The following is a 19,927-nucleotide window of genomic DNA, read 5'->3' on the forward strand; positions in this document are numbered from 1 at the left end:
TTTGGCCTTTGTGGTTTTATGAGTGGCACGTGACAAAAGTCTAAACTTTTAGGTTTACACAATGTGCTTTCGATCAGCTAGTGTTGGGCCTTCAGATATTGCTGTGTAAAGGTCAAACTCTTGGCTATATGTTTATGAACTTTACTCTCCATCAATCTTCTAAACTACCTTTTTAGTTTCGATTTTTTTCCAATCATAATACAACGAAAATACTCCCAAAACACACAAGATGATAAACCACAGTCACAAACAAAATTGAAAGCAAAGCATTTTAATTCTGATTATTGGTCTTCTTATTCAAAATGCAATGTTGTAATTCGTTTAAGAAAACAAACAAACAAACACCGATTCTAAGATTTTCCATCTAAATAAGACATCTAAAAATTCTCCTATACTATCGATAGGTGGGTGTCTTCGTGGATTTTGTGTCCATGGCCTCAGCTTCAGCTTTTCTGGGTCCTTTCTTTTTTATTGCAATCCATTTCGTTGTCTTTATCAGCACTGTCGTCGCCGGAATTCTTGTCTTCAACCTGGAAAAAAAAATCACTTTGCATTGATTTTGCACTCAACTAAGTTAACAATATAATTTTAATAAACGTCAAACTTTTTTCTTGATAAAATCAATGAGGTCGCATTTACATTTAATTGTATGCCTTCTTTAAAATCCATGGCAAAACAGCGCCAAGTTGAAAGAAACGTATGGCAGATTTAACCATGGTAAGTATACTTAGGCTACTATTCCTATAGCCTACCCATCACACATAAATAATAATTATAACAAATTTAACCCTAAAATGAATACAGATTTTATTCTGTTTTATTTTGTTGTTTGAGCTCCATTGCTTAAAAACAAATCCCAGATGATGTAGCCTAAGTGTGTAAAACCTTGACCCAAATTGATGTTGTCTGGACACATTTGAGTTGCGAACCTAATGGTTTTCTTCACTAATTCTCTTTCCATTTATAAAGAAAGGAGTGAAGGCACAATTTACACATATGACACCATGTTACTGCAGTCTTCAGTGAAATACTAAAGCTTGAGATGATAAGACCTATATGGATCACTGCAGGCCAGTTACACAGGGTAGCCGTAGTTGCGGTCACAACGAGGGAAGCAGTGAGGGTTTAGCCAGTGCTCCATATTGGTCTCCCGAGCCCTCTGCTCCAGCCTCTTTATATGCAGCATGTGTTCCTGAAATACACACGATGAACTCTGAATTTGAAACTATTGACATGGAGCTGTTCACTTATTGATTTGTTAAGAATTTTCTATTTAAAACCATGCTACAAAGAAATGTGACCACATAATTCACAAAAACAGAAAATTACAGGCTCTCATGCATGATGTTTGCATACGCTTTGTTATTATAAATGTGAATAAAAGGAGTGGAGAGTTGGGTCCCCACCCTCAAAGGTTCATCAGGGTGCCCAGGCTTCTGTCTCTTAGTGCGGAGTAGCTGCTTTGCAAAGCTCTCATTAATGATGGGGTTTGCATCTAGAAAAATGACACATATGCATCAAGGTCACCTTTTCATGTAATTTCATGGTAATGACAGCATAATTTATTCATGTGACGAAATTAAAAAAATGAAACTGGTTCACAATTTATTCTAAATAAGGGGCTATGTTGTAAAAAGGTCACAACATTTGAGCCATTATGTATATTTTTATGCAAATAAATAAGATTATCAAGACTTTCATTTTTTTCTTTCTTTCTTTCTTTCTTTCTTTCTTTCTTTCTTTCTTTCTTTCTACTACATGCTAATTTTTCTTTTCTTCATTCTTCCTCAGGCGGCCATTCTGTCTTCTGAACTTTTTTTCTTTGAGATTTCCTCGAGTCCATTGGGGGGATCTAATTTGTATGAATTTTGGCCTTTCTCTTTCCCTCTTTCTTCATCTCTCTCCTTCTTTTTTTCCCCTCTCTCTTTCACACAGACACGCACGCACGCACGCACGCACACACATACACTTCCCTTACTTTCTCTCCTCCCTCCCTCCCTCCCTTTCCCAGCGCTGCTTCTCTGTGGAAGAACACAAAGTGCCCATTCATGATCGCGTCTCCCCGGGGAGCGCGCCGTAGCTCGCGCGTGACCTGGAGCTCTGACCCACGAGGGGTATGAAAATGAGCCCGTTACGGTAAACACCGACGTGGCAGATAAACAGCCGAGCAGCATTTCAGATCAGTTTTATACGTTTTTTTTTATAAGATACGATTCTTTCATTCTTAGGGGGCTGGGAAGTGCAGGAAAAAAAAATATTAGGCCTACATAATTTGTAAGATGAGTGTGTTCAGGTAGCATTTCAGCAGCTACAACAATATTAATTTCAATTTATTTCACATTTATTTGTATAGCGCTTTTCACAATACATATCGTTTCAAAGCAGCTTTACAGAGAATGTATGTCAACAGTAGGCTATAGGATATGAATATAGGCCTAGCCTACAAATAAAAAACGAGAACAATAAAAAATAACTATGCAAATTGTGCTTAATGTTTTTAGTTGTCTTTACAACAGACCTATGTAACATTAGAAACGTTTAGTAAATGCGAGGGAGAAAACAATGACAAACTAATAACGTAGCCTAAGCTAAGCATAAGTATAATGAAAATAATCTCACAGAACACCATATTAAAGCATTTCAGTCGTAGAATTGCAGGAATACTAAAAAAATAGCTGTTTAGTCTACTTTCAAATGCCATTATATTGAAATATTATAACACAAAGTTCTTATTTTGCATGAAAATGAAACTCGGTAAAACAGGTAGACTTGCATACAAACGCTTCAAGCCATAGTGAACAGCAAAATAAAAACAAAGAGATATGCAAATAGAACCCATGTTATATAATTTCCACAGGAAAAACATACCAGTGCAGAAGGTCAATAAGACCACGCAAAAAAGGCATGCCAACAGCTTCATTTTCACTTCTGTCCGTCCTCAGCTCGAAATAACTGCACTTGAGTGTTTACCCAACTTATGAGGGGGAGAAATAGCCTACATGGCAACGTCATTTAGAAGTTACCCCCACAGCACCTCTGCTCACAGGCCACTGGATAGGCTACAGAAAAAGACGACTCTTGCCTGCACATCTGGATGAAGTTACAGACATATTCCACAAGATGTCGCCCTCACTTAAACTTACTTCAGACTCTTAATATCCTACAAAAACTTGCTACGTTGTGGTCGTGTGGGTGCCAGAAATGTTTTTGCTTTGCACCAATACAGGTGGTAAAAGACTAAACAAAAAAGGTGTATTTCAATTTATTATTATTATTATAAACAGAAATTGACTGCACAGATACCCAAATAAAACACCTGACAAAAGCAAAGACAAAACACCTTCAGAATAACACAAGCAGGCTATAATGTAATAATAAAAATAGCCTACCTAACAACATAAAACATAACATTAACAAAATAATAAGATACATGGCTAATTAAATAAAATATAATCAAATGTAATGCGTCACACAGTGACTTCTGTAGACGTTTTTTTCCCACGTAAATTATGAGGGGACTCATATTTACTAACAACAAGCATAATTAAAAATATTTTGCTGTAAAAGTTTATCTTGTTAAATATACTTTATATTTTCACCATAAAGTTCAAGTGTAATAAATAATAACGTGCTAAGATGTTTAATTAAAAAAAAAACACAGTTCTACAGTGAATTGCCCTATTATAGGCATAATTATAATTACAATAGGCAAGTTATTTAGCCTATTTATGTATTTATTTTTATTTTTTATTTTTTTTCTGGTAAAATTACTAACATGTTTACAGTAGACCTATATCTAGTTCATTAATTCGAGAAAAAAAGGAAGAAGAAGAAGAAAGAAAGAAAGAAAGAAAGAAAGAAAGAAAGATGTCTGGTTTTCCAATTATTATTCTTAGCATTCTTATTGTAGGCTAACGTTTTTTATTCGTAAATTTTTTTACCTAGGCTATGTCATTATTATACCTCATTTATTATTTTTCTCTTACTGTCATGATCCTGGGAAGCAGAGAGTTTCGGACTGTTCGCTTTTTTGTCTCACGTATTGTGTTCCTATTGGTCACTGAAAATGTTCCGTCATAAACCTACGTCATCATTTCCGTTTCCGTATATTAAACGAGATGAATCTAGTAAGGATTTTATAAGCTGTTTGTATTCGTTCCATGGTTTCAGTGAAGTGCGTGGGTAAGAAAGATGACGACGGGATCTCTCCCTTGAAAACAATATGTAGAATGGACGTGGATGTAATTGATCTGCTTACAGTTTGTCTTGCTGTACCAAGTGTTTGACGGCAAGGAGGTGTTTACGATGGCTGGTCTGTAACATCATTGTGACTCAAGTTTGGTGCATTGCCTGGCGATGTGATGATGTGCTGCTCGGATGAGGTTATACATTTAAAATCGTTGTGGGATCTCATAGCTTCGGCACAATGTCTGATGACGATCGCTGGAATTTACTGATCCATCTCAGCTGGTCTGACTTGTGCATGACGAAGGTCCTGTAAAATTAGAATTGTGGTTATGGAGGATACTACTGAGGAGCTACGGGAGGAGTGGCCTTTGCTCCTCTGGACCATGGTTGCTGTTCTGGTCCCAGTGTTCATCACATTGTGGTGCAGCTTCCAGCGTCCCAAACGCAAAGTTCAGCTGAAAGATCTCTTCCGAAAGAGCAAACACGGCTGGCATTACACGGACCTCTTCAACAAGCCCACCTACTGCTGCGTGTGCTCTCAGCCCATCCTGCAGGGGGCGTTCTGTGACTGCTGCGGCATATGTGCGGATGAGCAGTGCATACATAGAGCAGATCGCATCCTCTTATGTAAGGAGATCATGACCCAGAGTCAGACAGATGGGAGGTTCTGCCACCAGTGGGTCAGAGGAAATGTGCCCCTCGCCAGCTACTGTACCGAGTGCAAACAGCAATGCGGGACTCATCCTAAACTCTGCGACTATAGGTACTTAGTATAATCCTGAGTATAACTCATATAACAGAAAAGCACAAATTATCCTATTGGTATAAAATACATGTAAATACATTTAAAACAGTGGTCTTATGTGACGTCGGAGATATTAAAATGCTAACACAACTTTGGAAAAAAAAATGCCTAACCATGTTTAGGAGAAAGCCTATGCGAGATAAATTAGTAAAAGAAAGTTTGGCTCATGTTTTTAATCAACATAGACCAAAAAAAGTTCTTAAATTAACTTTAGTAGTGAACAAGTGAAGGAGTAAAAAGGTGCAGGTGTTCCCTTTTTCTGTCATGGCACTTTTACATGCTGTCAACATACTTTTTAAAGATTAATAAACCGGTTTTGTAAAAATCGTAAGAGTAAGGTGGATAGGGCTTTAAACTTTTTAACTTGAGAAAGAAAATACAAAAATCAATCAAAAGCTACCATGACTCCCTCTCTAACCATAAACAGAAAAACTATTTTGACAAGAACTAACGCCCCCCTTCCATAGTTTTATCAATATTTGCAAAAGTCAAAGTTAATATTTGCAAGAAAATCTTAAAGAAAATACAAGTGTTTTTGCATCTTAATTTACAGCAAAAAGAATGATAGGATGGCAACAACATGGAGAGCAATAGCAACAGAGAGCATACAGCCTAGAACAGGATTTTAAAGCTTCTATTGAAATCCATTTCTGTTGAGGATGTGGCATCTGAAAATGCATTACTGACTATTTTACAGAGCAAACTGGAAGCCTGTCCTTCTCTATGTGTTTAATCTTTCCAAAGTGTGATTTGAAATTCCTATTACGAGAGATCCAGGACCAGGTTCTTTCACTTTAATCCTCAGTGTCAAAGGTAGCACTAAACTGGTGTCAGATAAGGTTTTTCGAATTTGAAATCACTTTGAAATCATTTGTGCCATTATTTTATGATTTATTAAGATTGTATCTTGTGGAAAATAAGAAATATTATGATGAGGTTTACCACAGAGGCTTTGCTGTCACTAAAGTATACATTTCAGTGTTTTATAACAAGCTACAAGTGCCCTCACTCACATTTGCCGGTTTTATTCGGGAATAGGTGTGTATGGTGTCAGACCACAGTGCATGACGACTGCCTTTCCAGTCTGAGGGATGATCTGTGTGATCTTGGAGAGTTCCGCTCTGTTATCATACCTCCATATTACCTCTATCAAGTCAACAAGCTCCGCCGAAGACACCCTGATGAGTACAGCAAGGTGAGGATCAATTCACAACAACTAACATCTGTCACACACATCTGTCAGCTGTGCACAGAGGCTGGTTTGTCTGTCAATCTATTGTTTAGTGTGTATTTAACACTAGTGTGTATTTAACACGGGGTCATCGAATTTCCTTTGACCCTTTGACATATAAGACATCATTGTGCTACAAAAAAATTTCATAAAATAATAAAAAATTTAGTTCATGATCCTTTTAAGATTTGAAAATTTTCAATTTGCATAACATGGATTTTCTCTCATTTTTACACCTTAAATAATCCTTGAATGACCAGAGTGGTACTTGTTTAATTTATACGGTCTTATTTTAATAATCTGTGGTACTATTTTACAATTTCTGGCTGATGTACTATGTAAATTTCTATGTGATTTCTATGTAAAAATGTTTTAAATGGACATCTTTGACCACTGCGCAGAGTCTCGTTGCTTTTTCAGCATCTTGTGAATAATCGCTGCATCAAGTTAAATGAAGTTCTACTTTTGAAAAAATGGATCTCGAGACCCTGCATTCCCTTCCTATATTCAGTACAGCGTCTCATGTTTTTAAGTGCAAAAGGCCACAAAAGCTTTTACTTGACTTGACAGGTCTTTCTTTATGAAAAGCTTGTTAAATGTCAAATAAAGTGTGCATAAACTTTTTGAAAAACTGCACTTTTGATTCAATTACAAACTGAGTCTTTTGAAAAATTATAATTTGTGGAATAGAGAACCAAAGACAGAAAAATCGTCCCTCAGGTCCTCATCGTCAGTGGTGAAATGATGAGTTCATGCAGTCCACTGAATGAATGTAATTAAATTAACCCAATTGACTGTTTAATTGTTTATTTGTATGCAAGTAGCTTGCTGCATTGTGCGGGAGTGGCTGGACTCCGGTTTTGGTCTTGGCAAACACAAGAAGTGGCAACAACATGGGGGAGGTTCTGCTGGGAGAATTTCGTACCCTTCTGAACCCTGTACAGGTATCAGTCGTCTCTGTGGTCACATTCACACACTCAGCCCCAGTTTTTCTCTGTTTCCATGTACAAACCCGATTCCAAAAAAGTTGGGACACTGTACAAATTGTGAATAAAAACAGAATGCAATCATGTGGAATTTTCAAATTTCAATATTTTATTCAGAATACAACATATATGACATATCAAATGTTTAAACTGAGAAAATGTATCATTTTAAGGGAAAATTGATAAGTTGATTTTACATTTCATGGCATCAACACATCTCAAAAAAGTTGGAACAAGGCCATGTTTATCACTGTGTGGCATCCCCTCTTCTTTTTATAACAGTCTGCAAACATCTGGAGACTGAGAAGACAAGTTGCTCAAGTTTAGGAATACACAAATCCGCCGCGAACTCTATGGGCGCCGCCATCTTGCCTGCCGCCATTACTGCGTGCCTGCGAAGTGTGACGGTGTGACACTTGCCGGTGCCCTCTAATGACATTTCAATTAAAGTTCATCCTGCTCATTAAAGAAAATGTCTGGTGAAAGGGAACATGGGTAGATGATGTCAGGCAGTGACCAAAACTTACCGATAAAGGTAATTTATTGACAACATAATGTAATAATGTAAAAATGTAATGTAATGTAATTAAGAAGTGTATTAATTGATGACAACAATAAAACCGAACGCTGTCATTACTAGCTGTGTTGCTAATATGTTCACAAGCTTAAGTTTCAAATAATTATTAGGCCATCCTTAAAAATATTCTTGTTTGCCATAACCCGACCGACCCTGTCAATTTAGGACCGACCCAATTAATTATTTTTTCCCCTTTTAGTCCGACCGACTTGCCGATTGTAATTGCGTTGAGACCCACGGATTTTTTTTTTACTCTTCAAACAGCTAATACAAATGCAATAAAATGTGAGACACACGCAATTGACGCTTTTCACACGCTCTCACGCTACACATCCATTTTCTCACGCACAGAAAAATCGCGAAGTAAAGAGGACACAGAGACCGACAGACTAGACAGAGCAGGTTACTTATGATAGAAAAAAATCTCAGCTCTCAGATTCTGTCAATTTTATTACGAAATTCAAACAATAAATACCGTTTGGTGCTTGTAAATGTGACATGCTAGAAATACAGATTAAAAAATATTACAACATCAAACGACGTATAATGTTATGTTCTTGTAAACACGTTTTTCAAAATGGATTTATGTATTCACTTACCTTCGTCTGAGGTAAATCTCTCAGAAATGACCGAACGCTGTCAGCTAGCAGCCCCTCACACAGAACCTGTTTTGGCTGATATGTGTACTGTATTACATCTTTATTATATTTTTACTTATATCATTAAATAAAGTTGTTATTATAATAAAAAATGCATTATATTTAAATTGTTATTTTTAAATAATACTGCCAGCTGATAGGGCTCTCTGTATGTTTACAGCATTAAGTTAGGTGAGTTGTTTTTTTCTTGAGAAAAATTAATGCCTACCTTCTGTAGCCTAGCTAATATTTATCCAAATGAGTCAATATTAAATCAAATCACAATAATAATTAAATAATAATAATTGAATAAAAATAATAAAAAAGTGTAGCTTACCAGAAATTGTAGCCTACCATGTAAACATTGTAACAAGTCACTAAACCTAATAAAATTCAGCTTAGTTACTAAAATGTTTTGACAATCACAATACACTTAATGTGATGCAATAAATTATTTTATTTTATTTTTTTTTTTACATTTTTTACGACCTACCGACCATTTTTTATTTTTTTTGGCTGTTACGGCAAACCAAAATATTTTTAAGGATGGCCTTAGCCACGACCAGTTGTAGCAATAAAATACATGTTCTTATAGGTATTCAAGATTATTTTATTAATCATCTGGCATGCGATGAGCCATCTCGGTTATGTGTTTCATCCACTTTTGACGCACATCTTGGTCCTCCGCTCGACCAGGAACTCTGTGCAATCCGTATGGCCGTAAACATGGGCAGTCAATGTGCAACAAAGCTTTGTGGATTACACAAACGGTTTTATTCCAGGCCTGTAGTTTTGTGCTGTTGTTAAAACAACCAACCACACAACACGCTCTGCCCGGCATCACTGGACAGCATAGGTACTAAAAAACTATATAGCTAACATCTGCTACAGCCTACGGGACCAACACTACTTCTGCTACTTCCTTAGCAGCAAGGCACGCAGTAATGGCGGCGCTGCTTTACTTCCGTGTTTCGCCGGATTTGTCTATAGGAATGTTGTCCCATTCTTGTCTAATACAGGCTTCTAGTTGCTCAACTGTCTTAGGTCTTCTTTGTCGCATCTTCCTCTTTGTGATGCACCAAATGTTTTCTATGGGTGAAAGATCTGGACTGCAGGCTGGCCATTTCAGTACCCAGATCCTTCTTCTACGCAGCCATGATGTTGTAATTGATGCAGTATGTGGTCTGGCATTGTCATGTTGGAAAATGCAAGGTCTTCCCTGAAAGAGACGACGTCTGGATGGGAGCATATGTTGTTCTAGAACTTGGATATACCTTTCAGCATTGATGGTGCCTTTCCTGATGTGTAAGCTGCCCATGCCACACGCACTCATGCAACCCCATACCATCAGAGATACCGGCTTCTGAACTGAGCGCTAAAACAACTTGGGTTGTCCTTGTCCTCTTTAGTCCGGATGACATGGTGTCCCAGTTTTCCAAAAAGAACTTCAAATTTTGATTCGTCTGACCACAGAACAGTTTTCCACTTTGCCACAGTCCATTTTAAATGAGCTTTGGCCCAGAGAAAATGCCTGCGCTTCTGGATCATGTTTAGATATGGCTTCTTTTTTGACCTATAGAGTTTTAACCGGCAACGGCGAATGGCACGGTGGATTGTGTTCACCGACAATGTTTTCTGGAAGTATTCCTGAGCCCATGTTGTGATTTCCATTACAATAGCATTCCTGTATGTGATGCAGTGCTGTCTCCAGTATGGTTTTCTGGCCTTGACCCTTATGCACAGAGATTGTTCCAGATTCTCTGAATCTTTGGATGATATTATGCACTGTAGATGATGATGATATATATATACACACAGTATCTCACAAAAATTAGTACACCCCTCACATTTCAGTAACTATTTAGTATATCTTCTCAAGAGACAATACTATAGAAATGAAACTTGTATATATTTTAGAGTAGTCAATGTGCTGCTTGTATAGCAGTATAGATTTACTGTCCTCTGAAAATAACTTAACATATAGCCATTATTGTCTAAATAGCTGGCAAGAAAAGTGAGTACACCCTAAGTGATAACAGCTCTACATCTCTTACCCATGCAAAGCCACATGTCCTATTCATCATGTTCATGTTTTTGTCTGCTTGATAGGACAATACAAAATTGTGTATCTTATTAGAGCAGTTCAAATTTGGTGCTTTGAGTACAATTCTCTCATACTGACCACTGAACTACTAAAACAACATTTAATGGTGGCCTAAGACTTTTGCACAGTACTGTATATATAATTTTTTTAAAACATATATATATATATATATATATATATATATATATATATATATATATATATATATATATATATATATATATATATTTTTTTATGATAGATCACATTCCTTTCCTTCTATTATTCCCATGCTACATCCAATTGTTTTTTTTAAATTGTTTCTTCCAGGTGTTTGATCTCTCTGAGCTGCCCCCTTCTAAAGCCCTGCAGCTGTGTACTCTTCTGCCCCCAGGCAGTGTGCGTGTTCTGGTGTGTGGGGGTGACGGCACAGTGGGGTGGGTTCTGGATGCCATTGATACCATGAAACTGAAGGTGAGAGCTGTATAAGCTGAATATTGAGTGGACTCAAAAATGTCATGCATTAGATTAAAATCAGTTGTGGATGTAAACCAAACACCTGTAATATATAAAGACTGTATATGAATGTGGCCTGGTTAGTAGGATGTGTAATTATTATTTTCACATTTGTGGTGTTATTTCATAAAAAAGTCATTTGTTGTTTTTTGTGTTATAAAATATTGTCTGTTTGTCGGTCTCTTATTCTATATAGGGTCAAGATCAGTTTATCCCTTTTGTGACCATCCTGCCGTTGGGCACAGGCAATGATTTATCAAACTCTTTGGGATGGGGAGCAGGATATGCTGGAGAGATCTCAGTAGAAGAGGTGATCAGGAATGTTCTAGAGGCTGAAGTAGTCAAGATGGACAGGTGAGACCCTGGCTGTGCTGTATAGTCTTGTATTATGAGGGTTGGCTTTTGAATTCTTGCCTCAAATGTTTCAGATGGAAAGTTCAAGTTGCCGCCAAAGGAAACTATTTTCGTAAGCCAAAGGTCAGTACATACAGTATTTGAACAACCAGCAGGAAAATTATAGTACTTCACAGTGCGCAAGAAATTATTTGTATGTTAAACTAATTTAAACTGTCATAAAAACTATGTATTAGCATAAAATCCTATTAAATATCTATGTATTAAATAAATCAATAGTATTTTTTTAAATAATGCTTTTGATCCATTTAGCGGTTAAGAAATGAGATTGTTATTTTAGCCCAATGTTGTTTTCTCGCCAGGTGTTGGCCATGAATAATTATTTCTCAGTGGGTCCTGATGCTCTCATGGCGCTGAACTTCCATGCACACAGAGAGAAAACACCATCCTTTTTCTCCAGCCGAATCATCAATAAGGTCTGAGACATTACCTGTCCATCTTTTCATTTAACAGGAAAATTAAATCCAAAAAGCATATAAGATTGTTTCTATATATGTCTATTGAGATAAACTACATATTTCAGTGTAAATACATTTATATATGAAAGCACAGGTAATTTCTTTTTTTCTTTTTTTTTCTTTTGCTTAAGGTTTCAAAATATTTCCTTCCTTATAAAGACTTTATATAACATCTCAGATTGCGAATGCAACCGGGTTCCATGAGAAGGGGAACAAGATGCTGTGTCTTGGTGTTGACGCTATGGGGAATGGCATCAGTATTTCTGGTGTCTGAGCATGTGTACCAAAGGTAATAATCATTGGCAGATGGCAGTCTATGTAACCCGCGGAGCACCCAAAAGTATAAAAGGGCACCTGGGTTACACGTCATCAGCTCTTTTGTCTGAAGGAGATGTGCAGGCATACCTTGAAGCATGGCAACAACACACAGCATCTCATTCTCCTTCTCAGGGAACCAGGATGCATTCACAACCTGAGACATTCCCTTTCAAAGTGGAACTTTGACACAGTGTCTTGGTGTTGACACTATGGGGAATGCAATACCCACTACTCCATGCTAAAGAATGCCTGCCCCACTAGGCTGTGAGTATGCACAAACAGAGTGGGCATAGCATTTAAAGGGTTAGTTCATGAAAAATGAAAATTATGTCATTTATTGCTCACCCACATGTCATACACCTGTAAGACCTTCGTTCATCTTCAGAACACAAATTAAGATATTTATTTTTGATAAAATCCGATGATAATTAGCACTTTCAAATGCCCAGAAAGGTACTAAAAACATATTTAAAACAGTTAATGAATGAATGAATGAATGAAAAGTGAGTACAGTGTGAGTACAGTGGTTCGCTTTATAATAATAAGGTTGAACAACTGTACTCACATGAACTGTTTTAAATATGTTTTTAGTACCTTTCTGGGCATCTGCAAGTGTTGATTATCTTGCTGCAATAGAGGCCTCACTGAGCCATCGGATTTTATCAAAAATATCTTAATTTGTGTTCTGAAGATGAACGAAGGTCTTACAGGTGTAGAACGACATGAGGGTGAGTAATTAATGACATAATTTTCATTTTTGGGTGAACTAACCCTTTAAGTGACTCAAAGGATCTAGCTGGTGTCAGAAGAATGTGTCAGCACCCAAGGGCACATCCTATGTGACTTGTGCAAGAGATGTGCAGTAGCTCTGCTTCCCAAGCCATTATCCACAAGTGTTTAGGGAATAACCCCTACAACTTCTCACATTTAGGTGAAAAGTCAGAAGTACTCTGCCCATAGCTAAAACCTTAGTATTGCCACCATCCAAGGGGGAGCATATATCTCAACCACAAACAAATAAAAAGGGAGGGAGGCAATGAGACCATGAGACACATTGTGGTGCCCAAAGAGGTTCTTGTGAACCAGACTCTATACCCCAAGGATATTGCAGGGGAGCTTAAGTCTACTTAAAACCCCAATAACTAATTGGGGAGAGTGGCAAATAAGGAGGTGATTATCTTTTACCTGGATCTCGCTAAGAAGCCCACAAAGCACCCATTCAAAGGGGAGCGTGTGTCCCTAGTTCAAACCGAACACACTAGTTGGTGAGGGAGGTAAATGGAATAACAGGACACTGTGCAAACTGCCCATAATAACTCCATCTACCTATATTGACCCTAAGACCTTAAGCACTTGTCACTCTCCCCTCAAAAAAAAGACAAGCATGACCAGAGCTTCCTTAACGTAAACTTGTCACAGTGAGTGCATCCAGCTCCCTCAAGAGCTGAACATGTGCTCCGCTCCGAGTGAGATGATGGAGAGCTCATGTAAGTCCTCAGGTGTAGGATAATCCTTACACGGAGGAACACGCTCTCAGTTATTTACATTACATGCTTGCAAACGAACAGCTCTTTGAAGACAAAAAAAGCTGATAACCCTTTTATACTCTCTGGTGTTCCGTGTGTGACATCCTAGACTGCCATCTGCCAATAATTATTGGTGTGTGTTTACACATGCTCAGACACTGGTCACGCTGATGGCGTTACCCATAGCATCAACACCAAGACACCGCTTCAAAGTTCCACTTCAAAAGGGAACTGAGAAAATGTCATGATTCTATAGTTTGATTATACAGTACATCCACAATTATAAAAATGGACCCAATTTATATTAACTGTCTTTAACAATTATGTACTAACATTTAGATTTTTTTTTTATACAATGCACTTATTGTGTACATATATGTTTTTACATTTGTACTTGTATTTAAAAAAAAAACAAAAATCAAATCTGCATCTGTTATTAATTTCTGTAGTTACATCTATAACTACAATGTAAAACCTACCCCAGCCTTAAACAAAACCATACCACCAAACCTGTCCCTAACATTAACCATAGCTCACCTCAAAAGCAGCAAAGGTGATTTGCAATATAACATGAACACAATAACTACAGTTTTGATGGCTAAAAAATATACATATTAGTTTATACTAATCTGTCTTATTAGTAGGCCTACTACACAATCTATTCTGTATTAATGCACTGCTATGTTCTCCTTTTTTTCATTAAAAACAGAAGTGTTTTGTACATTTATGACTAATAGTACTGCCAATTGTCTTTTCCCATAGGCAGTGTATTTCCTCTATGGTACCAAAGATTGTTTAGTACAAGAATGTAAAGATCTGGATAAGAAGATTGAGGTAAACATTTTAACTTGCTCACTGAGGAAAGTTTTTCAAGGCAAAGCGTTCTCTGATGGTTTCCTTTGTTATCGTCATCATATGATTAGCATTTTCTCTGGAAGTCTGTAGCCTTGACATTAATTTCCTGCTTCGTTACTGTTGTGTCTTAAATAATGCTGTAATGATGATTAACACTGTTTCAGAACTTGATTGAAACATGATAATAGACTGGCATAATTACTTAGACTCTTTACAAATACTAAGTATCTATCTCTAACGAGCTCTATATTGTTAATGTTGGTTAGTGATTCCTGGTGCTTATTTGAGAACTGATTTTTCTTTAAAGCTGCAGCTTAATTTCTGCGCCATAGCAGCACCAAATGGAATTGTAAACATGGTTGGTTAGATCCAACCTAAATGCCATTAGACAGAAATTGACATGAGTGGACTAAGCAATTTTGAAAAAGCATCAGTGTTTACGATCTTCTTATATAAGAATGGCCGACTTGTAGACACATCTGCTCTGCACATTGATCTGAAAAAGGAGAAAGTGTTTTAATACTGAAAAGAAAATTACATGTTTCAACTGTAATAATATCCATGGTAGGTGGTTTGTCAACTATGAAGATGAAAACAAAATGCAGTTTTTGAGAAAATGTGGGTCTTTTGCATTAATGTGCTGTAACCACTAGAGTGCATTTTTAAAGTAGCAATGAAATAGAAGAAGCGAGAGATCTTTTCCTCCATATTGTGATGTAAGTCCAAATGAAACAGATTATTGAAAAAGAAAAAAAATGTAGGGCTTTAACTAAATTATTGGTGAAGTCTTGCATTTACTGAACTGAATTGTGTTTCTAATAGATGTCACTGTGTTTATAGTTTCCTTTTATCTTTACATATAGTACTGCAGTGCGTAATTACAGTTCTAATGCTCGTTAATGCTTAATTGTGTCTCTTCAGCTGGAGCTGGATGGAGAGCAAGTGACTTTGCCCAATCTGGAGGGGATAATAGTGTGTAATATTGGCTACTGGGGAGGTGGCTGTAGACTGTGGGAGGGAATGGGAGATGAGCCCTATCCTCCAACACGGTGAGAATCACTGTATCACTGTATTGTACACTTTAGAGACTCATAGTTTGACTTTGTGAACATGGGTTAAAATTAAATGAAACTTCATAGATCTGAATCATAGTAGGATGACATTTGAAAACACTGCCGGTTTAATATTTTCTTCATTTTTCTTTCTTTAGTGTGGATGATGGCTTATTAGAGGTGGTGGGGGTATATGGCTCATTCCACTGTGCACAGATCCAGGTGAAACTGGCCAATCCTGTGAGGCTGGGACAGGCACATACAGTACGGGTGAGACCATAAACATGTTCTTTACTCATACACCATTAATGTTGCTTAAGTGCGAGTTATGGTGTGTGTACAGGGAGGGGCACAACTCCACTCAATGCCTCCGCTTTGGGGAGTCTGTAGCGAGTGTGTTTTTTCAAATATAATCATCATATACACACAGTTACTGTTGGAAAGATGCAAGTTTTGTTTGCCCAAAACAAACATAAGGTGTCAATTTAATAAATGTTTGTTAACACAGCCAGTCTATTCACAATGAAAGCATCCATACTTCAAAATTGATCACATACAGTGTTTGGACAATGAAACTGAAACACTGGCCAAGATAGTGTTGGAGGTTTCACACCTATATATGCACTGTCTGGTGGCCAATCTTGACTGATTTTACATTCCATCAGTAAGAGCAGAGTGTGATGGTTGAATTAGCAGAGCAATAGCACAGCTGTACATAAAATATTGCAATAGGAGACACATCAGAGTTCAGAAGAGGACAAATTGTTGGTGCACGTCTCCCTGGTTCATCTGTGACCAGGTCAGCAAGTTTTTGAGGTGTATCGAGAGCTGTGGTATCCAGGGTAATGTCGGCATACCACAATGTAAGATGAACCACATCCAACAAGAGTAACTGTCGACGCAAGAGTAAGCTGTCTAAAAGGGATATCCTAGTGCTAACCCGGATTGTATGCAAGAAACATAAAACCAGAGCTTCCCAACTCAATGCAGAATTGAATGTGCACCTCGACTCTTCTGTTTCCACCAAAAAGTTCATCAGGAGCTTCATAGAGTCAGTATTCAGGGTCGGGCGGCTATAGCCAGAATCTTCAGTCAATTGTGCAAATGCCAAATGTTGGTTTCATTGGGGCCAACTGTGGAAATCTTGGGCTGTGGACAGTGTGAAACATGTATTGTTCTCTGATGAGTCCACCTTCACTGTCTTGTGTGGAGAAGCCCCAAAGAGGCTTAACACCTGGAGTGAAGCATGGGGTTGGACCAGTGATGGTTTGGGCTGCAGTTATATGGCATTTCCTACTGTACTTGATGCGTGCGTCACTAACAAGGACTAGCGAACCATTCTGGAGGACCATGCTGTCTTTCAGCATCATAAAGCACCATTACACAGCAAGAATTGTGGCAGAATGGTTTGATGAACAAATGGCCTCCCATGGCCTGCACAGTCACCAGATCTAAATATTTTTGAGCCACTTTGGAGTATTTTGGAGGAGCAAGTCAGAAAACATTTTTTTCCACCAGCATCACGTGACCTGGCCATTGTCCGTGAATAAGAATGGTTCAAAATTCCTCTGGCCACTGTGAAGGACTTGTCATATCTGTCATTCCCAAGATGAATTGATGCTGTATTGTGGTCTAAAACCAGGTGTTTCAGTTGTATTGTCCAACCCCTGTATGTAACAATTGCAAAACCTACAATCAAGCAGAACCTCCAGCACAATCTGCATGTTTTTAAATGCTCAAGACAGACGTAACTACCTGAACCTCACAGCTATTTGCTGCCACCAGTAGGAATTGTTTGTAATTGTCATTCTGTGTCATACACCTATACTGTCCAACAAAAAATAGGAAATATTAAATCATGGTTATCCTTTGCCTCTTTGTGGTAGCTGGTATTGAAGAGTTCTCGGATGCCAATGCAGGTGGATGGAGAGCCGTGGGCGCAGGGTCCATGCACCATTACCATTACCCATAAGACCCAGGCTCTCATGCTGTACCACAATGCAGAACAAACAGATGATGACGATTCCAGCACCTCAGAGACTGAAGAACCCTCAGCCGATCACATTGACACAGCTAGCAACACACAGGAAACCGTGTCTTAGTAAGGATATAATTACTCTGTGCTATTTCCACCCTAGAAATTAGCACAGCATGAATGAAAGAAACCCTGATGTGATAAGTGTCTGATGTCATAGTCGTAAATGTACATAATGTGCATGTGCTACTCTAGCAGTGGTTATTTCTGAGAGTTTTAAAGCCTCTTTCTCTCTCAAGCATTAGGCAGCCCCCTCTAAGCACAGCTCCCGTAGTTCTTAAACTGTCCACAAGAGGTCTGTCTCTGTTGAAACATAGGTGTTGTAGATTTGCTTGTATATTTTTTTTTTTTCTCACAGGGAGTGTTACCCGGAAGCTCAGAGAAGTGGCTAAGGTTTTAGCCATTAACAGTCCAAAATGAAATCATATTTAGCTGTAAGCAGAGCTCAGGCAATCGTAAAATTTAGTCCAGTGGAGAATGTTACAACCAAAGCTGCTTAGACATGAATGTCTTGCACTGATCGTGAGTGCCATAGGCCTGTGAGTAAACAACTCGCTGCAGAAATCTTGCATTTGAGTTGTATAAATTAAGCTGTGCAATAATTTTCCTTTGGGTCCTTCTGTTTTGTTACTACTTTTGTGAAACAAATTTGCACTGCGTTAATCTAGAGTAGACCATGGATGGATGTGCCATTGATATCTTATTATTTTACAAGTATTCTATTTGTATTATTGGTTTTGTTTATGAAATGGCAGTAAAATGTTTCAGAGCACTGGATTAAGAAACTATTCTTTATTTTCTTTTTCCCCTCAGTGTGAAGTTTTTTTTTGTTTGTTTTTTTGCATATGCTTATTATTAGATATTTTATGTTTTATTTAATGTTTTTCTCTCACTTTTCTGTAGAGATATCTTAGTTTTTATGCATCTTTCTTGAATAAAATCACTTTATGGTGGCATATAAAGTGATTTACTTTGCCATTGAATATGACCATCCTAATAGGATTATTTTCTATTATTCCACTCTTTCAAGTTTATCTTGTTTCAGTACAATTGTAGCTTCTCCTCCCTTCATGACCCAATCATCACCTGATCTTTTGCTGACTGAGGCATGACAACAAATCCCATTTGATGACTCAACAATGATTTGGACAGTTGTGACAAACAACATTTGTGATGAGTCATGCTCAAGTGATCTCTTGTATCAGTGATGTTCTTGAGAAACTTAAGACAGTATGTAAAAGAAAAATAGCTGGAGGAGTGGTAATATGTAATGAGTTATATCTCTATATCTATGATTTTGATAAAGCACTCAAGCGACATTCAGGAGTTACACAGATTATCCATTAAAAACTTGCTGTGAACTTGAAAATCTGAGGCTTTGCTGATGTAATGTATTTAATGGTTCATAATTTTACTTCATTTCATAGTTCATTTCATATTCAAAGTAATGAAAATGAAAATGGCAAACATTTTTCATAGATAATTGTGAAGATTTTGAAATGTTTACAAGAGTGTTACCAAAAATATTATACTTTTTCTGCAGTAAAGACTGATTATTTTTACCTGTTAAATTATGTTCATCAGTTGTGCATTGAAATTTAGACTGCTGTATTAGTCTTATTAAAACAGGTTCAGTAATGTCTGAAAACATTGAGAAAGAATAAAATCAAAAATTGTAAAGTGTATTTATTATTTAATATCAAAGAAAATTTATTTTGAAATTACATGTTGTAACTACTTTTCCAGTTATGTTTATGTGTACAAATACTGAAGCTCTGGTTGTGATGAAAACCTCTTTAGAACTGTAATTACACTTTCTAATTGTTGTTTTGTTTCCTCAAGACACCTGTAATGTTACTAAAACTAGACTGTTTACACATGCTCTAAATGTGTCAAAGGGGTTTTAAACAAGAATATTATTCTCAGTGGGAAAATGGCTGATTTGTCATTTTAATCATTTGGGAGTGTTAATGTTGGATTCACTGTATTGAATATTGAAGGTTGGGATATTTTGCACTGACTTCTGTATGCTAGAAACATGACATGGTTGACTCCCATGGCTTATGGCTTGTTTTTCAAATGCAAATAAAGCATAGTTTTGATCTGACAGTGTAAATGTCACTGTAGCTGCTCCTGCCTCCTGGAAACGTGTAGCTAGGCGTGTTTGTATGTTTGTTGAGAATCAAATTACAAGCTGGTGATGATTTAGCGAAGTCATTTATTTAAAGTTAATTAGAACATAAAG

The 19,927-nt window shown here is 37.3% G+C and overlaps 2 protein-coding genes across 3 annotated transcripts; one reads left to right on the forward strand and one right to left on the reverse strand.

Moving 5' to 3' along the window:
* Nucleotides 1-255: 255 nt before the first annotated feature.
* Nucleotides 256-3,046, reverse strand: lg7h17orf67 (linkage group 7 C17orf67 homolog). Of its 2 annotated transcripts, none has more exons than XM_048198147.1 (4): nt 2,869-3,046; nt 1,407-1,495; nt 1,056-1,192; nt 256-531 (listed from the first exon to the last, which is right to left on the reverse strand). In XM_048198147.1, the coding sequence occupies exons 1-3, from the start codon at nt 2,918-2,920 to the stop codon at nt 1,076-1,078; spliced, it is 258 nt and encodes an 85-aa protein (XP_048054104.1). In that variant the 5' UTR covers nt 2,921-3,046; the 3' UTR covers nt 256-531; nt 1,056-1,075. The 2 variants fall into 2 exon arrangements, with proteins under 2 accessions (XP_048054104.1, XP_048054103.1); XM_048198146.1 differs by having other exon boundaries at nt 256-530; nt 1,053-1,192; nt 2,869-3,039.
* Nucleotides 3,047-4,080: 1,034 nt separating this feature from the next.
* On the forward strand, nt 4,081-19,798 carry dgke (diacylglycerol kinase, epsilon). The gene is made up of 11 exons (XM_048198126.1): nt 4,081-4,951; nt 6,032-6,188; nt 7,049-7,168; nt 10,839-10,982; nt 11,221-11,378; nt 11,453-11,501; nt 11,741-11,854; nt 14,503-14,574; nt 15,517-15,644; nt 15,806-15,917; nt 17,534-19,798. Exons 1-11 carry the CDS (start codon nt 4,518-4,520, stop codon nt 17,747-17,749), a joined length of 1,704 nt encoding a protein of 567 aa, XP_048054083.1. The 5' UTR covers nt 4,081-4,517; the 3' UTR covers nt 17,750-19,798.
* The last annotated feature ends 129 nt before the right edge of the window (nt 19,799-19,927 follow it).

Source organism: Megalobrama amblycephala, linkage group LG7, assembly GCF_018812025.1.
Source record: "Megalobrama amblycephala isolate DHTTF-2021 linkage group LG7, ASM1881202v1, whole genome shotgun sequence".
Lineage (NCBI taxonomy): Eukaryota > Metazoa > Chordata > Actinopteri > Cypriniformes > Xenocyprididae > Megalobrama > Megalobrama amblycephala.

Excerpts from the sequence above, each read along its gene's own strand:
- lg7h17orf67 (XM_048198147.1), bottom strand. The coding sequence starts at position 2,920 with ATGAAGCTGTTGGCATGCCTTTTTTGCGTGGTCTTATTGACCTTCTGC. Across the intron at positions 1,496-2,868 it reads CTTATTGACCTTCTGCACTG|ATGCAAACCCCATCATTAAT; the intron begins GTATGTTTTTCC and ends TCATTTTTCTAG. Across the intron at positions 1,193-1,406 it reads ACCCTGATGAACCTTTGAGG|GAACACATGCTGCATATAAA; the intron begins GTGGGGACCCAA and ends TGTGTATTTCAG.
- dgke (XM_048198126.1), top strand. The coding sequence starts at position 4,518 with ATGGAGGATACTACTGAGGAGCTACGGGAGGAGTGGCCTTTGCTCCTC. Across the intron at positions 14,575-15,516 it reads ATCTGGATAAGAAGATTGAG|CTGGAGCTGGATGGAGAGCA; the intron begins GTAAACATTTTA and ends GTGTCTCTTCAG. Across the intron at positions 15,918-17,533 it reads GACAGGCACATACAGTACGG|CTGGTATTGAAGAGTTCTCG; the intron begins GTGAGACCATAA and ends TCTTTGTGGTAG.